The 24,140-nt window shown below is 42.9% G+C and overlaps 1 protein-coding gene across 1 annotated transcript in view; it reads left to right on the forward strand.

Moving 5' to 3' along the window:
• GSDME (gasdermin E) overlaps positions 1-24,140 on the forward strand; it is a 351,208-nt gene that overhangs the window by 287,093 nt on the left and 39,975 nt on the right. Inside the window, exons 8-9 of the mRNA XM_085631657.1 lie at positions 3,361-3,556; positions 5,392-5,465. Coding sequence (XP_085487783.1) covers positions 3,361-3,556; positions 5,392-5,465 — 270 coding nt within the window. The remainder of the gene's footprint in view (positions 1-3,360; positions 3,557-5,391; positions 5,466-24,140) is intronic.

Here is a 24,140-nt window from a genome sequence, read left to right on the forward strand (position 1 = left end):
TGAGTGCATTTTAGCAAACAGTATGTTATGCAACAGTGTTATTTCTTTAAGAGGCTGGGAGTTGAGGAGGGAGGTCTCCACCTCTGCTAGGAAGTATTCAACATCGCTGGTGATAGTGGACAGTATTTCCAGCCGTTCTAAAATTAGTCACCGCATGTCATTGGTGGATTGCAGATCACCAGTGGAGTATGAATTGTGGGTAAATATTCGCTCTCAACGCGGTCCAGCACAGCCATATCCTCAAGAGTATACCATAATTTTAGACTTAGTAGAAGATAGTCAATACGGCTTAAATGGTGGCCGTTGTTAAATGTATTGGCTCATTGCCTCGGAAATAGTCCTACTGTTGGTCGCCCTTAAGCTGTATTCTTAGCATATAGCTTTCAGTTGAATAGCTACTTCTGTCCATCTTTTGATTTGAGGTATTTCCACTGCTCATCTCCCTCCCCTGCCAAGTCATCATCCTCGAAAGTTGAGTTTAAGTCCCTCGCTATAACAACAGAGGCAGCATCAAATTTTACAATGAGAGCAAAGAACCCTGAGTGTTTTATTTTGCCATTTATGCATTGTTTTGGCTGCTACTACTATCTGGAGGATATGGTCTTGGCAAAAGCCCAAGACATACAAGCCATTGTGCCCAAAAGTTAATTTGTAGGGGGTACATCAATTAAGGCATTTCACTTTCTAGAAACCATTTTCAAAAATGTTAACAGTCACTGGTATGTTGCCTCTTTGGCCATAATTTATGTGGGACTTGCTTGCAATTTGTATTTAGAGTGCTGACATGCTGCCATCAATCGTTCAAATCTTGATACTGAGTCGTGACTAAAAACTTGTCAATAAAAATATAAAGCTTTTTAACATAATAGATTTCAGATCTGCAACTTTTTTTTTTTTACAAATATACAAGAGCGGAAACAACAAAATTGAAGTATTGGACAAAACGTCAATAAATTTAGACGATAGCTGAATATCCCCTTTGCCAACTCCAAGTTCATGGAATAGGAGAAACCTCCAAACTTTTGCTCCTAATGCAAGAATCGTTCTCTGTCCAAATATTTTATATCTTTGCTGTTAATGGCTAATACATTGAGATTGGTTCATAGCTAGATCATTTATATAAATGAATCACTCAATTAGAATTGAACTTGGGCACTCAAAGATTTGTGACCTGAATCAGGTATTTAGGCTTTACCTGTTTGGTCATTTGTATCTGTTGCCTTGAACCAGATCTTATGCAAATTCCTTTGTTCCAGCTGTCAGCGTTAGGGTTGATATGTACAAAGGGTTTTTAGAGTTCCATGGAATCCAGATCCATAAACATTCACCTTAGAGAATGTCAGCGTCAGAAGAGGCTGATATGAAATTAGTGGTGAGCGTTAGTTTGCATTTTAATGTTTTATACAACTCCACTTAATTGATACAAGGTCACAAAGCACATGTGGAGGCTATAAGGAGAGAGATGGTGCTAAAAGCTTTGGATGTTGGAAAGAATGGCCAGCTTGATGGCTGTACAGTGCACGTATTTATGGATCTCTGAAGGAGGATGTAAATGATCTGACAATTGGTGCAACAGATTAAAAACAAGGTAACCAGCAATAGGTTTAAGGTCTCCGTATGATATCCAGCTAGATTGAGGATTTCTAAAACGAGAAAGCTCCTGTATTCACTCATAGTAAGGCTCACAAGAATTTACCACACTGTACTGAATGGAGAAAAGCTCCAGTACTGAGGGGATACTGAACGACCCATGAATACTCATAAAAAGGGTGTCATTTATTTCACTTTAAGTAGGGATAACTACTATACCTCTATGCCTCAGAGCAGGATATGTTGAGGAGGATCTTACTCTAAGCTTCCTAACACATTCAAGATTAAACTGTTTTTTCCCTTATTGCCTATTTTAGCCACTTCCACCCCTGTTTTCTTCAGGAGTTTGATCTGCTGCTAATATTCTGAAATGTTTGGCTTGCATGTACATTTCTAAGCTTTCCAATGGGGTATAGCAGGTTATGAGAAACACCAGTTTAGTCTTTAAAAGTCAGACCACTATAAAGAAGCTGGTTCACGCTGCCTGAGTAATCCATGAAAACAGTGACTATCTCCTCCACTTTCCAGAGTGTGTCATAGCACATTTTAAACACTGTGTTACATAAGGCTCATGAGGAAAGCATACATTTTTTAATCCCAGTCACACCACGGTTCTACTATCACCGGACACTTCATTTTTATTCTAGCATAAAACAAATCAAATTATTCCACATAGCGAAGTTCAGTCTCATCTTTGTGAAGTTTTAAAATATAACATATTTTTGTTTTATGGTTCATGAAACACAAAAGTTCATTTCCAGCTGGTGCAACAACTTTTTACTTTGCTAGTCTTGAGAACTCTTTAGTTTTTGAAAAACAACACACAATGTAAACTCTTAGGGCTCAATTCATAATTTGTTATTATACTGACTGTCAATCAGGGTGACCAAAAAGTTAATCTGCACTAGTAAATTCCCAGTCCTGATTCACAGAATTGGTGTAATTCTGCCATTGTAAATCGCATTTGCAAATTCTTACATTTCGACTTTATGTTGGTATTTATGCAATTATAAATTTATGTTTACATCTACGTGATATTTCAATAGCGCAAACCTAGAAAAAAGGCAGCTGATATTTATGATTAGATTAGATTTCTGATTAAAGCAGGTTTGTGGGTTTTCCAAAGTGGCCCCAACACCACAAATAAGTGAAGACCGTCAAATGAACGCCCTCAAACAGATAAAACCTCTTTCTAAGAGATTCCGAAACAAAAAAACACACGTATTTACTATTTTGAAGGCAGGTGTACATGTGTTCCCAGGTTCAAAGTGGGTAATGTTATGGAGCTGTAATGAAAGGAGTTCCTCCATGGAGGAAACAAAAAAAGGTTCCAGGTGCAAAAACTAATTTATGTCATATGCCTGTACACAGAATTTCGCACTAGGGAAATTTTTCATACTAATGTTTTACGCATGTGAGTGCTCCTTGAAAACGAAGATTGATGTCTTTTTTCAGAACTTGTGTGATATTTTTTGTGAATCCTTGATAGTTGCTACACACCAGCAGTAGCTCTACCGAAGCTAATGTTCAATTTTGTCCTCTCGCTCTTTGTCAATCAGATTGTATATACTTTTCCATTTATTTTTGTGTCATAAATACATATTTCAAACACTGCTTGCTTTTAAAGAGTGGTATGTGTACTGGTAGGTGATCAGTAGACTCTGGTAGACTTCCTCAAAATCAGTAGCATTGCCAGGTCCCTTTGTTAGCATTATTGACTCAATTTTGCCTTTGTTTTTAACATCCAGCATGTATATTTTCCTTTGGCAGATGGATGATATTTGTGCAGGTGTGCAGCCGAATCTGACAGATTTGAAGGAATTAAAACCCTTACAGCAACAGAAAGTAATAGACTTCCTGCTCTTTGTTGGATACCGTGTAGAGAATGAGACACTGTTGCCACAGTTCCAGCATCAGTCAGAGGAACTCATTGCAGCTGCACATTTCCTCATCAGTGCTTTGGATGGTAAACATAACTGGCTTTCATCTTTTATGTCCCGGAGAGAAATATGTAATACTGTACACCACAATTGGACATTATTCAGATATTACAAATTGCTCAGGAGTTTCATAACTCTTTCTTGGCATAAGGCCAAGCAATGAGTGCCTTTGTAAGTAACTTTATACTTGCAAGGATCTATAGGCTAGATTTATTAACACACAGTTTGCAAAAAGTGGGCTTAAATTGCTCACCAACCTTTTGCAACCTGTTTCGGAATTTTTGGCAAAGCCAATACCTCTTGCTATTTTACTCTAATAGCTAAGCTTTTGACTTTGTCAATGTTTATTTCTTAAGCACAAAAAAGTAATAAAATAAAAGAAACTAAATACTGGAGGAAAAGCAAACACTTATCTTACGGTACTTCAAAATTGTACTCTGAATTCATTACTGAATTACAATTTGTCATTAAGCTCCAAACGTCAGTCAATGAAAGCCATTCAATGACTTGTCCTTGGCCAAAAGGATATAGTTTAAGAATTCAATAAAGATTCTCTGCTAAAGAATTGCAGCTTTGTCCAAAATCTGGCTTTTCGTGTACATTTATAATGCTTTTGTGGCTGTACAGTTGTAAAATAAGTTTTAACTTCATAGTCACCTTTGGAAAAGGGCTGCCTCCTACCCTTTATTTTATTGAAAAATTAAATCAGGAAAGGTTTTCTAATTGATCGGATAACCTGGATACTGCAGAGATCCCCCTCGGTTGAATGCATTTATTCTATCTTCTGGGCATGTCCTTTATTTTTCTGTAAGTGAATAAGTGACAGGACCTATGGAGGTTTACTTTATGCAACAAACTGTTGGGTCCTTCAGTGCTGAACAGGTAGGTGTAATGCACTGTTCAAAAAGTTGATATTAATTAATTACACAATAGCAACTCCTGAAGTTATTTGTTTCTATATTTGAAGTGCTGCAAGCAGAAATATGGCATCTTAAGAGAAGAAAGTTAACATTCTCACCCTAGGTTAGGAAAATAAGAATTAAGGGCCACATGCATCATTGTAAATTGGGGTTGCAAAGGGGCAGATTCGCAGAATCTGCCCTTCGCGATCACACTTTTTGCATTTGGGATGCATCATCCCAAATGCAACATCCGCTATTTAAGTTATCGCTAAAATTGTGATTACTTAGATTGTGATTACATAAATGCAATGCAACAACCCAAAAAAATTATTTGCGATTTCGCAATTAAGAAACGCAAATTACCATCAAGTCAACGTTGATGTTAATTGGTGAGAACTTTGAAAAATGCACAAGAGTGCATTTTTCAAAGTTCTATGTTGCCCACATACATGTCCCTGGGGCATGTGTGTGTGTAATATGTGTTGAAATTACAATTTCAGGGGTGCATCAGGGTGTCCTTTTGGCACCCTTAAAATGGCATGTGCAATTTGCGAATACCTATTTGGTACTCGCAAATTGCGCATGAAATTCCCATTGATTCTTATGGGCCTCTAGGCTCATAGGAATGAATGGGAAGCAATTCCTTATTTGCGAATCGCAATTTGCGAGTCGCAAATAAGGAATGTGTAGGAATCGCAAATTTTTGGGTGATTCCTACATACATAAGCATTTGCGATTCCTAAATTGCGATTTCTTAAAAATCGCAATTTTGGAATTGCAAATGCACAGTTTGATGCATGTGACCCTATATTCTTTCCCTATTTGCTATTTACCATTATGCTATTGGCGTTTATTGCAGTATGGTACAAGAGACAGCCTGAAACTGAAGGGACGTATATATTTAGACAAGAAATACCCTTAAACTTTGGAAATTAAAACCAATAAATTTTCTTCCACAGAGCTGTCTGATTCGACCTTAGCCTTGCTTGGTGTTTGCTGCGATCTGCAGGTCGTGTCGGCACTTTGTTATTGGGTAAGTACCCTGATACTCTGCTAATGCAGTGGTCTAGAATCCGTTTGTTAAAAGAACTCCTATTAGCACAAACTACCCAGGTAAACTAAGATTATCGGAGAAAAAGGGCCAAATGTCATTTTTAAGAACTTTTTTTTTACACACATCTTTAATAGATAGTACCCTATCCAGAGGTGCTGAGGTAAGAGAACAATACTTGATATGCTGTCTGAGTTTGTGTGTGCTGCAGCTTTGAATACTTTTGAGATTTTGTGAATCTGCAGAGCCACTGTTAGGGAACACAAGTAACAAAGTGGACTGCAAAGACCACGTCTAGGATCTAATCAGGAGCTATGTGTTTAGCAGAGCTGCTGTCTCACCTATGCATTTATGGACTGTCTAAAGAGCTTTTCCGCCTGTTCTTTCTTCCTTCCTGCGGCTTGAAGAGTAATTCAGAGAGAGAGACTTATGGCAAGGACACCCCCCATTCCTTGCTGCTGTATGTAATCTTTCCCAGGCCATGTCGCCAGCACTATTTCCCATAATTCTATGACTGGACTTGGAACATTGGCTGAACTGCTGCAGTCTGTCTCTTTGCCATAAGCAACTGCTTTGGAATTTCACTCAGATGAAGAGAAAAATGATATCAGTGGAAGCTTAATATGGGCTTAATATGGCAAATGCATAGCAAGTTTTCACCACCTGCAAAGAATAGATGACATGTATTGATCGTACAATTCATGCACCACTCGGGGATTGGCATGGGTTTATTAAAAAAAATACAATTTATTAAATAACCAATTAAGTTACAGCATAGAAGACAAAATTATCATTCTGTAAATAAAGCTTCAGTTACATAATTAGGAAATATTCCTTACGAATGTGGGTTTTCAGAGAATTCCAAAACTGGAATAGATTAAGTGAGTGAAAATGTCTTTCATTTTTTGCAATTGAAGAGATTTATAGATGCAGTTAGTTTCCTACAAGTGTCATGAGAGAGATGTCTGCTATGAAGATAGTTTTTAACCCAAATGCAACTTGCCTAGCATAATGAGTCTTATGTGATAAACAGGCCTGTTAAACACAGGCTTCGACAGTGAGACAGTGCAGAGCCATAAGCTTGTGAGTGACATAGTGGGCCCTTATAATAACGTGGTCAATATGAATCCCTTACTTCGTAGGTGGCAAGCAGGATTTTGGGAGTCCTCTCAGAAATAAGTGACATATACTACTTATAACTACACTTCTGGGATATTAGTTTATGGTACAGGCATGGGTGACTCCCCATTTAATTCAGGATGTACCGTACTATATACAAACCTATATATTGCCAGAAACCAGCTCTTATGTTTCTGCTGTTCTATCTCATTTCTTCTCATACATATATGTATGCTGTGTCCCGCTGTCTCATTGTGAGGGTTTCCACAGTAAAAGTGCCTCACAGAAGTAAAGAGAATATTGAAGCAGTAGCATAGCAATCATGAGGTGGTTGAACAGTCAATAGATTCATGTTGAAGGAAGCTTTCTGAATGTACAGTTTTATATTTCTGCAATATACATTCCATTTACGGCATACCTCCTTAACAAGCTTCACAAACTCAGTGACTGCCTCACATGCAACTCCCTCTTAGATGACTTATATTTATGGTCTTAAAACCCAAAGTTTACCAGTGCAAAACCTGATAAAATGTGTAAAGTGGTCTCAGAGGGTCTTTTATGCATAAAATGCAATGTCTTCCCTCACCACCAACAGCTCCAGATAGGGCTTGGTTCTCCTGCATTATAATGTTTCGAATATTTGTATGCACTCAACCCCACCAATTCAAGATGGGCCTTGATACTTAATGCCCACCCACATGTCATGTGGTGTGTCCTAGGATGCTGCACTGCTTAGCCACCTAGCTTGCTTAAATTCTACATCAAACCCAGGTTGATCTCCTGATGCACTTCCAGTTCCATTTGCATATGGAGCCCGATGGCACCCATAAGCATAGTCATCATACAGGCCTACATTTTAAATTAAGAAAGTGAGAGTTTTGGGGGGAACAATTGGGGAAATTATATTCTCCATTGACTGCCACAGAAGCAGAGGTGATTTTAGGTGGCAGACAGTTAAATTAAAGCTATTTTGGCTCAAACAATCAGGAGCTTCCCGCCTGAATCAGTTCTGTTGGCATGTGGGCATTATGTGCTTAAGAGATTATGAGATCCCAATGGTATGGTGACTTTTGCCTCCTTACAGCAAACTTATGACTTGGCGCAAACAGAGTACTTCCGATACATGCAGATCAGACACTCTCTCCAGTCAAAAATTCCACCAGGAACAACGCTCCCGGAATCCTCCCCCTTAGAGGACAGACTGATTGATGGTCACCTACCGGAGAGGGCTATCTCCCTAACATATAAAAAACTCATACATCATACCCCTGACCCATTGCTTGCACTCAGGAGAAAATGGGAGACTGATGGTCTGGAGATTGATGATGAGGAATGGAGAGAGGCACTTTCCTCCCCCAAAGAGGTAGCGATATCGGCAAAGCTGAGGCTGATACAGCTTAAAATATTACACCGAGTATATATCTCGGGTACACGACATGTCATGTGGTGTGTCCTAGGATGCTGCACTGCTTAGCCACCTAGCTTGCTTAAATTCTACATCAAACCCAGGATGATCTCCTGATGCACTTCCAGTTCCATTTGCAAAAGGAGCCCGATGGCACTCATAGGCATAGTCATCATACAGGCCTACATTTTAAATTAAGAAAGTGGGAGTTTTTGGGGAAAAAATTGGGGAAATTATATTCTCCATTGACTGCCACAGAAGCAGAGGCGATTTTAGGTGGCAGACAGTTAAATTAAAGCTATTTTGGCTCAAACAATCGGGAGCTTCCCGCCTGAATCAGTTCTGTTGGCATGTGGGCATTATGTGCTTAAGAGATTATGAGATCCCAATGGTATGGTGACTTTTGCCTCCTTACAGCAAACTTACGACTTGGCGCAAACAGAGTACTTCCGATACATGCAGATCAGACACTCTCTCCAGTCAAACATTCCACCAGGAACAACGCTCCCGGAATCCTTCCCCTTAGAGGACAGACTGCTTGATGGTCACCTACCGGAGAGGGCTATCTCCCTAACATATAAAAAACTCATACATCATACCCCTGACCCATTGCTTGCACTCAGGAGAAAATGGGAGACTGATGGTCTGGAGATCGATTATGAGGAATGGAGAAAGGCACTTTCCTCCCCCAAAGAGGTAGCAATATCGGCAAAGCTGAGGCTGATACAGCTTAAAATATTACACCGAGTATATATCTCGGGTACACGACTAGTGTTGATGGGGAGGAGGGAGGAGGGGCTTTGTAGAAGACGGTGTGGGGAGGTGGGGACATTTCTTCACATAGTATGGGAATGCCCTTGAATACAAACATATTGAAAGCGGGTGCACAACTGTATGAGTGCGGTCTGTGAGGTAAGATTGCGATCTGAAATTAAAAGGTAACTCTTGAACATCTGGGAGCCCACGGTCCTGTCTGTAAAAGGTAGAATGTGGGCAACGCTTGGACAGGCTATTGCAAAACGTAATATAGCACACCTGTGGGGAGCGGGAACAGCACCAATGATCAGCGCATGGAAGAAGGACATGGACTGGTGTATGCTGCAAGAGAAGACAGTTTATACGTCACGGGGGTGCCCCAGGAAATGGGTGGCGGTTTGGTCAAAATGGAATGAATACCGCGGCAACTTGTGTGAACGTCTCATGCTCCCTTCCCTTGACGAACCGTTAACGCCGTAATGCCCCTTTACTGATAACAGCTTGGGTACTATTCCACTTGAAGTAATATTTTTGTATGATAGTCTATGGATGCAACACTGTAAAATCTATAAGTGCAAATGTAAAATGACCAACAAGTTTATTTTTGCAAATAAAAAGAGTTATAAAAAAATTATGAGATCAACACTGGTATCATCTGCCTTCCTAAAGATTAAGCAAGTTTGTGATGAAATAGGATATACTGAATTAAACCAACCCTAAAATATTGGAGCTGTGGTGGTTGTGCACTTGCAACAGCAGCCAACACAGTGATAGACCTTGTAGTCCTTCAAGCCTCATATTAAGGGCATGCATACACTCAATCTAGGCTTGTACTGAATTTTTTTTACCATGATCCACACACAGCGTCATGAAATCACGCCAAACCAGGTAAGTGTCCTCTCATGACTAAACTAGCAACAAACTACAAGTGGTCTGGAAGAGAGACTGAATGCTCTCTCTCTCATTTAAAAAGGTTTCTGTTGTCAACAGTGCCCTGTATTACCAAACACCTGGTCACCGAAGAGGCATTATTACAGAAGCCATCCAACCTGATGTTTACATTCCTTCACCCAGAACATCCTGAATGTACCATCCTTGAAACTACCTGTGACCTATTAACCTGAAATGACTGCCATTTCTTGAAAGACGCATAAAGATTGTGCTTTCTTTCTGCATTTTTAACTGATCTGTCTTCTAATGTATACATGACTTATCTATCCCAGTCTGTTCTATACCACTGCCCACTGATATTTCCAGTGGGTATTCCAGGGGAGTGGTGACAAGGCACACCCACTGTGTTACTAGTGCAAAGGGCCTTTCTGACTATAAAAGTTTAGTAATAAAATAAAGTCAGATGTCAGAGCTGTGATGCAAGTGAGAGAAAGCCTTGTTCTCTTGCTTTTTTAAAGAATCATCGCCCTTTCTTTTACTTGCCCATGTACTGCACAGTTATGAGTCCATGAGTGTCTAAAACTCTTGGGCAGAGTGTGTGCAGCATTGCTAAAACATACTAACAAAGCACATCTGTACCTGTCTTAAATCAAGGTCAAGAAAAATAAGGAACCCTAAATTTCTCTGGGAGAGACAGACCTCTGTCAAAAATCTGAAAAAGAAAATAAAGAAATTAGCTTAGTATTCCAAAGTGTTCTTTCTGACCCATTCCCAGACTGCAGGGGTACTCGTCAGGATTGCCCACTCCTCCCTCCTGCTATTTCTCCTTGCGATGGAGCCTTTAGCGGTGTCCCTCCGCCAATCTGATCGGATCATAAGCATTGGCGTAGCCCGGGGTGGTCCGCCCCGGGTGGCATGAGTTTTGGGGGCGGCAGGCTCCCCCTGCTCTTACCTGATGTCTGTGGGTGGCAATCGCCAGCACCCCCCTCATGGGGCATTGACTCTTCATTCTGCCACAAAACCGACCCTCTGCCTGTCATTGCACCCCCATCACCATGCATTACAATACTCTGGTTTCGCCTGACTGGCTCACCTCCCTGCTCTCTCTTCACTGCTTCGTAGTGCCGTCTTCCATCCCTTCTACTGTTTCCTCCTTCTGTAGTATTTTTTCCTCTCCCCCCTCTCTTTCTCCCTTTCTTATAAATTATAATTTTATATTAGTATTGTTTGATGATGGTGCATGTATCACAATCAACACCTGTATCCCAATATGGGTTCAAGCTGGACAAACATGTCACTGTATGTACTGTTGCTTTTTAGTGCTTTATTCATGCCAATAAAAATAAATGCTACAATATAATTGTTTGATACGAAGAATTGCCCAAGATCACACAAAGGGAAATAAAAGATTGTAAGATGACTAAGAAGGTAGTAATTTGTGCCTGAGAATTATCAGAGTTTGAACTGAAACAGGTAAAATGTGTCTGTATTTCTAGCCCTTCTCTTTTGGACCAAGCATGCTTCCAGTGATACAGAGCATCAGGGCTGTAAGACTGTAAGAGGCCATGGAGTGCAACAGGGTTTTTGCGCATGGCTATACAACATTACACGGCTCCTCTCTGTAATATGGATTTCATCATGTACTGAATGTGCAGCAGCGCAATCTCAAAGGGCCATACCAAATCCACATGCAAATGACTTAATCTTTTGAGCCCATGCCATATTTACAGATGTGTGCTTTGACACTGCTTGGGGAGCCACATGGCAGACATGAACTTCTGGGCCCCAACTGTAGTGGTGGAGGCAGTTTTCATTTCACACTTGATTGTCGGAGGGCGAGCAGTCAAAGATTTCTCAGGGAGATAGTGTGGGGTGTGTGCAATATCTTAGAACTCAAGTCAACCAACAGTCACAATAATGTATTACTGCTTTTCTTTCTTATAAAAAGTACTTTAATCTCAAATCATAACGAAAAACTACACAATTAAATTGGAATCACAGTTATAGCTTTGCAATTTCAGTTCAAATCTTTAGTAAAGCGTGACACCCTCTCTTGGCACCCTTGCCCCATCTTAGGAGATCCCTAATGTCTGCTGTGCCCCAGAATGAGGCAGGCCGAGGCATTAATTAGGCACAGGTGCATATAACTTCTGTTTAGACTAGATGCGCAACTAAGATCACATTTTCTCACCCTTGATGTTCAGTCCAGCAAAATGTCTTAAGCCCTTGCACCAGATTATGCTGTGTGCTTTTAGTCCCTTTAACTTTAAAGGTTGCTAAGCTCTCTTATACCTGCTCTATGATTGTTGCAGGTCTAGTGGCGTAGTAGGTACAACTCACCTTCCTGCTGTTTGTGGCAGCAGCTTCTCTCTGCACGAGTCAGAGATTCAGGTCCTGCGCAGCAGCACAGCGCCTTCTGTTGTTGTAGCCCGTTGGGTCAAGTGCAGACAGGTACTGAGGCAGGGTAGTGCACCCTCTTGGGCAATTCCTCAGCAGTTATGTGCCTTTTAACAGTTGTGTTCTTCTAGGTTGATTGAGCACTCACTGAAGCAATGTGGATTCTTTCTGGCATTGGTTGCACCACTTCACTGACCCACGACACAATGCCAGATGAAAAGTCTTATTGCCATTCACATGGGAACTACTCAAGAGACAGGGTAACCCCTCTCATACCATGGGTCACTGCTGGCCGTTCCCTCATGCTGGGCTGCTCCTCCACGACAGCCTCTCCTCCTGCAGGGCCATGCACTTTGTCTTTCCTCTCTGAACAGTCCGGTTTGCTTTTTAGGCTTGGATGAACCCTCAACTAAGCACGCAGAAAGCTCAAACTTCAGGTGATGTCTTCTCACCACTGGAAACCCCATGCTGTCAGGCAGACTTAAGAGCTGGTCAGACATTAGTCCTTTGAGTACTTGGAAATGCACTCCCTTTTCTTGATCATGAAGAACTTAGAAGTGGAACAAAGAAGAATGATTTGGAACCCACTAATATGCACCTTTTCCAAACAGGGGATATAGAGCTAATGCGTAAGGTTTCATAAACGGTTTGGTGTGGTTTTCGTTCAAATGTCATTTTCTGGCTATTCCTCAGACAAAGCTTGTGCAATGTGATAGCTGTCGAGGCAGGTAGCAGTGGGGCTAGCTTCAAGTAGAAGTATCCAAAACAGGATCACAATGGGGTGTGAGATCTCTGTATCTGGATGTAATCAGGGACAGATAAAAGTGCAAGCACTACCTCGAAACCTCCTCACCTTGAACATCAAATACTGCATTTCCACCTCTACCAAATTGCAGTTTGAGGAAGAACTAATCATCAGCATTTTTTAACTAGGTCCTTACTGAATTTTGGAAGGTAGCCCTGTCTCCATCCTCCTCACTTCAGTGTCCGAATCTTCACCGTCCAGTCAAAGGAATGCATGCAGTATTCTTCCGCTCTCTGTGGAAGCTGTGTCCATCCTCCATCTTGGGGCATCCAAAATGGATCCAAATGACCTTAGCACTCAGACACTCACAACCAAAAGAATCCTACTACAATATATGTGATACACACTCACTTCACATACACACAAGGAATGACAGCGCAAGTCTCTCAGTTTCACATAACAGCAGAACTTTACACAAGAAGAGCCAGTTGGGTCGCCTCTGTGTGACACAGTGAAAATGGTCTGGTCATACTATTGATTCACAAAATATTGTATGCTGCCACTGCTGCTTTATTTGTTGAACCCAGAGCATGGAGGATGGTCTGATGCCCTCTATGAAAACATGCTTTTCAGCCCTTCCAGTCAAAGGAAAGATTGACATCGCATTGCCAGTGATATGTCTAGGACTCTGTGCACATCCTAGATTAGCATGATGCAAGAGTCAAAAAAAATTCAGGCTACCTTTTCACCTGCACTGTAGCAGTCAGGCCATGTGTTTGTTTAATTGTATTTTATTGAAATTCACATATATAAAAAAAAAAAAACAATCAAGAACAAAAAAGCGAGAGACATTTCATGATACAATCATGCATAGTACAGACCGTAGAGCAGATCCTCGAACATTCCCTCAATTTCCCCTGTTACATTGCGGAGAGAGTTGTCAAATACAGAGTTCCACATTCCAATAAAACACTGTGCCATAGAAATACACACCCAATGGAATATCTTACTTAACTCGTTGAAGCACCCAGCATATGTATTGCACAAATGTAAAGCTCTGTGGAGAACCTGGAGTATGTCACAGCCGACTACTCCACTCTGTCTGAATCACATAATACTATTCCTAGTCAAGGGCCTCCCTACTGCCCCCGGCATTATCTTTAGCAGCCCTATAAATGCCATACAGTTCCCAAATGTTCTCAGGCCGATTGCGTGGTGGCAGGAGGTCACTTTAGTTTTCGGTCTGTGTGCAGCAGTACACCACATCTCTCGACCAGCTATCTTTAGTGGATATCGGGCCTCAAGACCAACAAATCGCCACTCGTCGTCTTGCAAGTAACAGCCCCATGTCAACTAAACGTCTAAGAGATTTAGGCAGGGTTTTCGAATAACCCAATAGAACCAGCACAGGGTCTGGGGTAAGCGTTTCTTTAGTGATTTCCACCAGTGTCTTAAAAATGAATACCCAGAAACTGGCAATTCCCGGGCACAACCATGCAAATGGAAGAAATCCGCCGGGTAAGTACCACATCTGTCGCATTCAGCCGAGTCCCTCAACCCGTACCTATGTAATCTTTCAGGGGTGTAGTATATCCTACTAAGACATTTAAAATGGATCAATCGATGCCTACCATTCAGAGAGATTCGCTTTATACTTTCACAGCAATACCTCCGCATTCCGTCGTCGATTTCCATCCCCAAGTCGGTCTGCCATGCAAGCCTGGCTTTAGTAAAATGATTTGCCCGTTATTCCTGTGCTGACTTATATAATCTGGACACAAGCTTGAACGGCAGTATTGTTTTTATCATGAATGTGAGTGGAGCGAAATCCGGTGGCTCGGTGAGGTCACTACCCAGAATGTCTTTTAACGAGTGTCTCACTCTGTGAAAATGGAAGGTGTTCATCAGTGTGGTATGTTGACCCTATGTATCCACTGTGTCCCAAGTCCTCGCCACGCCCTCGTCAAACAGGTCTCCAGTCTTTGTAATACTTATAGCATTCAGCGCCTGAATGACCCCCTATCTGTGCATGTGGGTAACCAACGACACCATTCAAGAGGAGCCAATGGAGAATATAGTATGACTCCATCCTGCAACTTAAGAAGAAGGTGCCTAGCATGTTTAGTTGAATTAATTGAGTCTAGAATCCCAGTTCTATGGTCCAGGGAAGTGAATAAGAGCGCTGGCAAAGGAAGCAGCACTGCAACTACGTTCTCATTCTGGATGTGCGGTGTGCCTTCAGGGTCATGCATCCAAAAATGTGCATGTGCGCACTGCGCTACCCTATAATACAGGTTCAGGTCTGGAGCCCCCAAGTCACCCATACAATATTGCAACGTAAGGATATCCTATTTTATCCTAGCTTGTTTTCCCGCCCAGCCAAGCTTAAGCAAGAGTTGTGAGCGTGCGAAAGAAGAGCTGGGGAGGACCATAGGGTTGTTAGTGAACAAAAATAAAAAACGCAGCAGCACAACCATTTTCATGATTGAGACCCTACCCATCAGCGAGAGCGGCAGTCTGATCCAACGCTCCACGTCATCCTCCAGCTTACTAACTGCGACCCCATAGTTTTCTCGAAATACTACCTCCGAGTCTGTATGCACTTTAATTCCCAAATATCACACTGGGTCGGTCGTCCACTGCAAAGGGAACTCAGGGGTGAACTGCTCAGTGACGGATGTAAGTGGAAATATAATTGATTTAGTCCAGTTAACCGTAAGGCCTAACAATGTGCCGTATCTAACCACCTCGCGCAGGACAAGGGACAGATTATGTTCAGGCTCTCGAATATAAAGTAGCGTATCATCTGCGTATGTAGATAAAATTAGTCATATCCCGGGCAGCGTATACCTCTGTATCTGTGGTACTCCTGCATCGCGCAGGCTAATGGTTCTGCAATAAGTGTGTAGAGGATCAGGGAGAGTGGACAACCCTGTCTCGTTCCTCTCGTAATGCTTATTGTGTCTGTTACCATGTCCCCAATTTTTACTCAAGTGGTCTGATTTTTATACAGAACTCTCAACATTTGTAGGAAGACGCCCCCCAACCCAAAACTCTTCAAAACTTGTCCCATGAAAGGCCATTCTACTGAATCGAATGCCTTCTCCATATCGAGGAACGCTGCAACAGCCTGTGTTTCCGGCTTGATGTGTTGAATCGCGCCGAATACTGTGCGTAGATTATACGTCGGGTTCCTACAGGGGACGAAGCCGGCCTGTTCCGGAGCAACCAGCAGCGGGATAAGTGGGTCAGGTGAATTTCCAAATTCTTTAGCGTAAAGTTTTGCATCAACATTCAACAACGACAGTGGACGGTACGACGCACACTCTATTGGCGATTTGTCTGGTTTCAGAATGAAAACAATAAGGGCCTCTCTCGTAGATGGGGGCAACTGACCACTTTCATAGATCTCTTCAAATAGCGTGCTAAGATGCGGAATAAGTAAGACCCTAAACTCTTTATAGAAGGATACCGTTAGGCCTTCTGCGCCCGGAGCGCTGCCGGCACTCATTCCTGATAATGCTGCCGAGATTTCTTCTGCCTCCAGTGGGTGCATGAGTTGTTCCCTGTGCGTGTTAGTTAGCCAAGGAAGTTTGATATGCGACAAGTAATCTAGGATCTGTTCGTCTAGCTCTCCAGCTCTAGAGGCATACAATGTGGAGTAATAGCGCCTAAATCCACTGCTTTCTCTCTGCTTTCTTAATAGTGAGGCTAAGACCGAGCCCAGTCGTTCACCTTCCCCTTATGTGCGAGCAGTTGCATATTTACCTAGGTGTTTAATCTCCGAGTCTGCTGTGTCTTGGAATTGTTTAAGAAGCTCTTGGAGTTCCCCCTGCTTCTGATCATCAGCAGCAGCCTGTTGCCTGTTTTCTAGCGCCTGTAGTTTGCCCTCCAGGTCTAATAATCGTTTCTGCAGCGCCCGAAGGACACCCGTTTGTTTGGCCATAGCAATTCCTCTAATGTAGACTTTGAAAGTTTCCCATACAACCACGAAGGTGTCTACGGTCCCTATATTGTGTACAAAGACGTTTTCTATTGCCTCCGCGATATCAGCCTTAAAGCCTGGGTCTAATAGGGAGTAGGGAGGGAATCTCCATGTGAAGGGTGGAATGCGTTTACTTGGACACTCCAAGTGTAGCAACACTGGCGAGTGGTCTGACAAAGTGCGGGAGAGTATTTTGCAGTCCCGGACCATCGCAAACAAATCTCCTGAGGCCAACCAATAGTTGATTTGTGTATTTAAGTTGTGGTATGAAGAGTAGTGTGTATACCCTCCCCTGCCTTGAGATCTTGTCCTCCAAACATCTAATAGGTCCAACTGCATCATTGCTCCAGTGATCGCTCGTGCAGTTGCAGTGGGGCGTCTGTCCGGGCCTCCCGACCTGTCTAATTGTGGGTCTAAAACACAGTTAAAGTCCCCACCCCACAGTTGGTGTGCCATCCCATACTGTCGCATCTTCCTAGCAGTCTCTTCAAAGAATGTAGGGTTGTCATAGTTCGGGCCATATATGTTAACAATAATCAACTCCAGCCCTTTCCCGCTACATCTTGAAATAACATATCTCCCATCAGTATCAGTGTCCACCGGGCTGAGTTGCAGTCCCGACTTCGGGTTTATTCAAGTGATTATGCCTGGGGCATGGGACGTGAATCCTGCCACATTAATATTCCCAGGGAGCCCCCTGCAATTACGCTTTTTGCTATTGAGCGGCAGGTGGGTTTCCTACAATAACGCAATGTCAATGTTATGTCTGGTGAGATATGCGAAAACTTTCCTCAGCTTTCTGTAGTCATTCTGGCTTCTAACATTCCAGGTTAATGTATTAAGCGTGTTGGGTTGTTTCTGTGTCATGTATTTGGGTAGTAGATCCATCCATCACTAACTGCTGTTGCAGCCCTCTGTGCCGCTCTGTAACCTGTTAACCCATACCCGGTCTGCACTGTCGCTTCTGTTCTACAGGGAAGTTTAAAGAAATGTCTCTGCATCCCCCCCGCCCACACCAAACATACCCCAACTTGGCTTTGGCGAAATCCCACTAACAAACCCGTTACTTCTACCGGTTGGACATTGAAAATCATTCCAACCAACAAACTAAAAGGAATACAAAAAAATTCCAAGTTGTGGTTCACACACCAGGGCAGATGTTGCCTGAGACATGCACACTTATGTACCCACTAAGTGTGTCAGTGTAACCATGCGCCATCCAGTAAGTAATGTGCTTTTATCAAACCTTGTCATGTAAACGTATTAGTACCAAAGGACTCCCTTTCTGTGTGAGTCTCATCTGAACATATTGCTATGCGGCCCTATATAGAACAGAACATGACCAGTGACCACTTTTCTTGGCGCTCTGTGCTAAGTTCTTCATAAAACTCTGCACTCATTGAAGCATTACAGTCTTTCTGACCAGGCAGCCACCCTGTGCGTGGTCGCTTATGCAGGTAAAAAAGGCTTCAACTCTTCGGGGCTGCCAATGCGCTTCACCCGGCCGACTTGTCGGTGCTTGGCGCGTTGTCTGATCACTGGGGCGGAGGAAGTGTCGCTATGAGGCCCAAGACCCCCGACGACAGCACAACAACGAAATGAGGGCACCAGCCAAGTCCGCATGTATTCTAGTCGCCAGCAGCAGCAGTAACACACCCGCCAAACTCTTTTGCCGCCGAGCTCCCAGGCCTCCTTGCCCCCGTGTTGCTAGTATCGTCGCTAGGTGAGGTGGCTGTGCAGGATCTAAAAATGGCCGCAGCTGGCCCCCTTGTACCGCCACCCCGGGATCAGGCACCCCCCCGGTCAGGGGCAATGAGAGGCACCAGGATTCGGGGGGGGGGGGGACCCGCAGGAGGACGGATGAGGCCCCACTCGCAGTCCAACCAGGCCTACAACGTCAGCCCCGTCCCAGGACTAGCCGCAAGCGGCGGCGCCACTAGGCCGCAGCTCGCTCCGCCGTGTTCTCCACAGTAAGAGACGCCACTACAGGCCAAGCGTTGATTCGTGCGGCCGCGTCTCCTGCGTGTGTCGTCTCCACACACAGCACTGCTAGGCTCTTCACATCTCCTGTTGGTCCCAGTGCGCTGCTTCCAAGGCCAGCAAGCACTCATGAGGGTCAAGCGCATGGGTGGTCTCGGTCAGCGTCTCATTCCTGACGCAGCCCCGGCGGTGAGGGCCAGGCCTCCGTCGCAATAGGCAGCGTCGCTGACCGTGGGCAGCCGATCCGGGCACAAAACAGCTCGAAAAGGCGGCGGCGGCAAACTTCGACTTCGACGGCGGCTCTAGGTTAGGCAATCAGTTTGCACATATAGGGGGATAATGATGAATATTGACGATGGCTCGGCGGAGCCCGAGAACTATGCGGCCATCTTGGTCCCAGGCAAGCTCCGCCCCCCAGTCAGGCCATGAGTACTTGCCTATTTACCATGCAGGGGACATTCCCATTCCAACAAAGGTGCAGAGGTAAAGAGACAATCAGGTGATACAGCACATTTACTGTAATAGTCTGCACAGTCCTGGTCTGCGTCCAGTGTACTCAATTTAAAGGGCCTCATTGAGCAGAGTAGGACAATGCGCCCTATATGAAATGGTGCTTCATATAATCTCTAAGTATTGCATTAAAGCATGGTTTTCAGCCTGGGCTTTAAACTTCCTTTCTACTTGCATTTATGTAAGTCTCCAGCCACAGCTCAGGTTGCTTGGAGCCCAGGGCCAATGGTGTCTGTCTCTGTCTGGTGCACATGCCGGACCATTAGCAGGCCCTCAAGCCTAAAACATGCTCCCAGGCACCCTATTTCAAGAATGGGCATGGGGTGAAATGTCCGTTTTATTTTTATAAGTTATACCAAAAGGGAATCACCGTTCCTAAGTAAAGAGAGAAAGAAGGGAAGTAAGAGGTACTCTCGTTGTGTGCTACTTTAATTGTGGGGGGCAGTGTGTCCTCATCTTGATGCCCTCACACACCCCGAAGGATGTCATGCTTTATCATTAGGCTTTTGCTCCTCGTCGGGCCGGCGCTGCAATGCCCTACGGGTCCCCCGAAGGATCTCTTTTTCGGAGATCTTTTGATGAAGCCATATGGGTGCGTGGGTGTAAGTGGCAGTGAAGTCCTAGAAGGTGTATTACAAAATGGCTGGAGGGAGAGTGATTCATTTTTATTAAATTTAATTTATTTGTACCTCTTACTTCCCTTCTTTCTCTCTCTACTTAGGAACGGTGATTCCATTTTGGTATGAGTTTAACTTCGGGAACACGGGTCACCGCACCTTTTAAATAGCTCCTAGAGTCCCCCTCTTTTGATAAATAGGATTATTTTTATAAGTGTCATGCATTGTAGCAATAGTACCCCGTAACAGAGCAACTGGCAGTCAGTTCTAGGCCTGCCAGTATGCCAAAGGCAAGACTTATGCAGAATCAGAAATATAAGCAAACAGCATGAGAACAATGACATATGCATCATTGCCAATGTAATGAGAACTGCATTATGGCCCAGATTTACTAACCCTTTGCGTTAGGTTTGCATGACAAAAATGATGCAGACCCGACACAAAGTGTTGGGGTGGGATTTACTGACCAATGCAAAGAATGTTTTGCGTTGGAAAGTACTCCAAAGTAATGCAAAGATTTCACTATGCATCAAGGTGGCGTTCTATGGGGGTACATGTGCGTTCCCATGCTGCCACCCAAGGGTTTTGATGCAAATACCTGTCTGCTAACATCCATAGAGAGGGAGTTGCGCCAAAACCCTATGCCTCTTCAGGGTAGGGGCAAGCAGTTGCATATTTACCTAGGTGTACAACACACATCTTAAAAAGTAGTTTTTGTATCAGAAGGGAGCCCTTCCAGTACAAAATCTATGCTTTAGAGAATGTACAACCCTTGCATATACACTATGGCACCTGGGTGTGCATTTTAGCTAAGTGCTCTAGCACCAGGGGAGAGAAAAAATGCAACTTTGCTTAATAGATTTTTGTCTTTCTCCCTTTGATGCACGACAGTACAGTATCTTTGGTTTCTGCACTGCCTTGCATCAAATATCAGTATATCTGAGCTTACAGCTCAGCAGAAGTCGTCTAGGATTATGGAAACCAGTACCTAGAACAAATGGCATGTCAAAGGCAGCTACAGGAGGCAGGCTGACACAGAAAGACATTACATGGGTGTCAAATGCATTGCTCTCAGTCCTCCATAGTGCTGGCTAAATCAGCTTATGTGGGACCGCATATATACTTTGAGTACATCAACATGGGCTGAAGCACAGCAATGCCTCTTCCCTTTCAATGAGTGTTGCCATGTCCTTCATCCAGTCTTTCCATTGAGGCTGTGGCCCCATAGCCACTTCAAGGCTACCCACCTCCTAGCCAGCATTATTTCCAGCGCTGCCAGCCTCCTAATCACTTTTGGAATATAGAGTACATAACCAAGAAGGACCTGCTGTGGAGATTGCGGCAGGTCACAATCCAGAATCTGGCACAGCGTGCTCATCACCTGTTTCTAATAGGCCTGCAAATCTGGAGAATACAAGACCAGGTGGATAAAGTCAGCTGTTAGGTACTTGCACCTGAGACATGTTGAGCTACTGCATTTTGATGACAACAGCAGTCCCAACAATTGTCTGTAATTGGCTCACCCAACTCTGCTTCACTATGCCCCCTACAGGCAGCTCTACATTGGCCCTCAAGGTGAAGGACAGCGCATACATATGAGGCACCCAATGGCAGGTGTATAAAAAAAATATGAGCTCGGTCTGCAGGGATTGTCAGGCTTTCCACCTGTAAGCTATAAGGTCAAGCAGGGTAGTAGTCTTCAAATCTCTATATAAGTGTCATAAACTTCTTCTCCTAGTGTAAATGACCTAAACCCATCATTCAGTTCATTAGTAGTGCCTCCTTCTTTTTCAGACATTAGTGGGAGTATGGGGTTGTCTACCAAAAGCATTGCATAATCCAATTGTTTTGGCAAATCATGCCATGCATGATTTGCAGAGGTTCCTTTATTTATAATTGTAGTCAAACACTGCAGTTTGGTAATGAGGGCAGTTTGCAATCTTGTTGCTCCTACTAGATCTTCTGCAGCAGCTAGATGTGGCAAATAGGTGGGTGGTTGAACTCCAAAGAAGACAAAATGAGCTTTAGTTGCATAGAAATATAACTCTGGGCCCAGGACAAAAAAAATCCCTTTGCCATAGGGCAGCAACAGGACCTCCTGCCAAATATGTACTTTTTTCCAGGAGAGATGGCAGCGAGTTGAAGAATAACTCAGACAGTGTGATGGGGAAGTTAATGAATAGATAGAGATTTTGGAAAAAGCACTATTTTCATTAGAGCAATTCTTCCTGTTCCCAGTAAGAGCAGCCACATCCAGTGATCCACACTGGCAGATAGCTTGTGAGCACTGGGCCATGATTATTAGTAACCACCACACCGTGGTCTCTATGCACATACATCCCAAGATATTTTATAGAGTGTATTCATCAATGCATTGGGTATCCTAGCCCCTCTTGATTTGTTGCTAGAGTGAGGGGAAACAACCGAGATGTCCCCTATTTATCTGCATACCTGAAAAGCACCCACATAGAACAATATCCATAATAATAGGGGGGAGATTAGTCTCAATGTGTTCGACTTGTAGTAATATAAGTTTATAGCGAAAAAATGGTATTGAACCATTCTTTGTGCTGTGTGGGAATATGTCTGTTCTGTATTACAAATTAATGTTCTTTACCAGTCTTAAATCATCACCTATTACAGTTTATAATCATTATACAAATCTCTCAAAAATAACACACCTTGAATTATAGAAATAAATTAAAACCTAAACCACACATTCTTACATTCAAACATGTTACATTTTAACCATGGTAAACTGAATGATTGGTGGATGCTTCTGTGGTTAATAGCTATCCTTCTTATCCTTTTTGTGTACCTGTCTCTTAATTTGCTAGCTTTCCTCTTTTCCAGCCATATCTCTATAACATTCACTATGTGCACATGGTTTCGACAATCATCAATTCAGTGCCTTCATCAGGATGGTACAACATATAATTGGCAATGTACAAATCCCTTCAGTTTCCATTGGTGTGTCTGAAAATACAAATTATACTCTTATTCAACAATCTCTTACAGAATACATTTTAACACAGTCCGTCCCTGGGATTACATATGTCCTTCACTTCTCCCTAAAGAGATGTTAATTTCTTCACCTATTTACATACATAGCCAACCAATTCATTTCTGAATGTGCGAGAGATAGTGAATGAAAATGAGTCACAGTGTGAGCATGTGAGACAGTGTGTGAGCAGATGATGAGTTTTTTTATGCCTTATGCTGGTAGGATTTCTGATGGCCCAGGGATATTGTAGATAATTCTTGACTTATGGAGACACCCATGACAACATGCTGCTACTGGATTATTTCAGGTAATTCTTAGTATTAGGGTAGGGGCACCCGTGTCAAAAAAAAACAAGCACTGGCAGACTAGAGTTACATCTTGCTATATTGTAAATCTATTCCAAAATGCTGGTGTTGGCATATTGGAGGTAAATATTTGGCATAATGGAGGTCAACCATGAAATACAGAGATGGGTGAGTGTTTGGGGTGGCAGGCAACCATGACAGAATTCAGACCCTGTCATATTAAAGGTAACCCCTGGTAAATGGTATAAATAAATAAAATGTGGACAACATCAATGGTAAAACACTGGCACTTGCATATTGTAGGCAATTATTGCCTAATGGAAATGATTTTCTTGGCATACTGTAAATATTTATTAATATTTATTAATTTATGGAGGACACCCATAATGCATTACGAAAACATTGGGTAATCCCCTTAGGAGCATTGTCTTCATTGGCACATCATGAAAGTGTCCTTTCAGAGCCTTTGAACTTTTAGCAAATGTATGTGACAATTGCGCTTTAAAGCACTGTTTGACACAATTTGTTTCAAACGTTTCTGGGTCAGGAGGGGGGAGCCTCACCCAAACCCTCCTACAACAAGTCTCACTCGTTGGAAATTGGAGCTATTGTTACACCCCATCACCAGCTACCACACGATAATCTCATTTCGTCCTTCTCCTTTTAGTGTTTCCATTCCTATCAGACTTCCCCGTCACTCCTGCTACTACCCTATCTACTTTTAATGAACGACAATCTTGCTTTGAACTTGACACTCAATACTCAGCAAACTCATATGGCAATATTTTTATCTGCTTTGTCGCCTCTTTCTAACTATGCTTGTGTGTAATGACAAATGTACTTCATTTGCTTCTGCAGTCAATATGTGATTCACTTTTTTGTTTCAACTATATACTGTACAACGCTCTAAAACTCGGCCAAATTGAGTTTGTACTATATAAGG

This window comes from Triturus cristatus, chromosome 10, assembly GCF_964204655.1.
Source record: "Triturus cristatus chromosome 10, aTriCri1.1, whole genome shotgun sequence".
Taxonomy (NCBI): domain Eukaryota; kingdom Metazoa; phylum Chordata; class Amphibia; order Caudata; family Salamandridae; genus Triturus; species Triturus cristatus.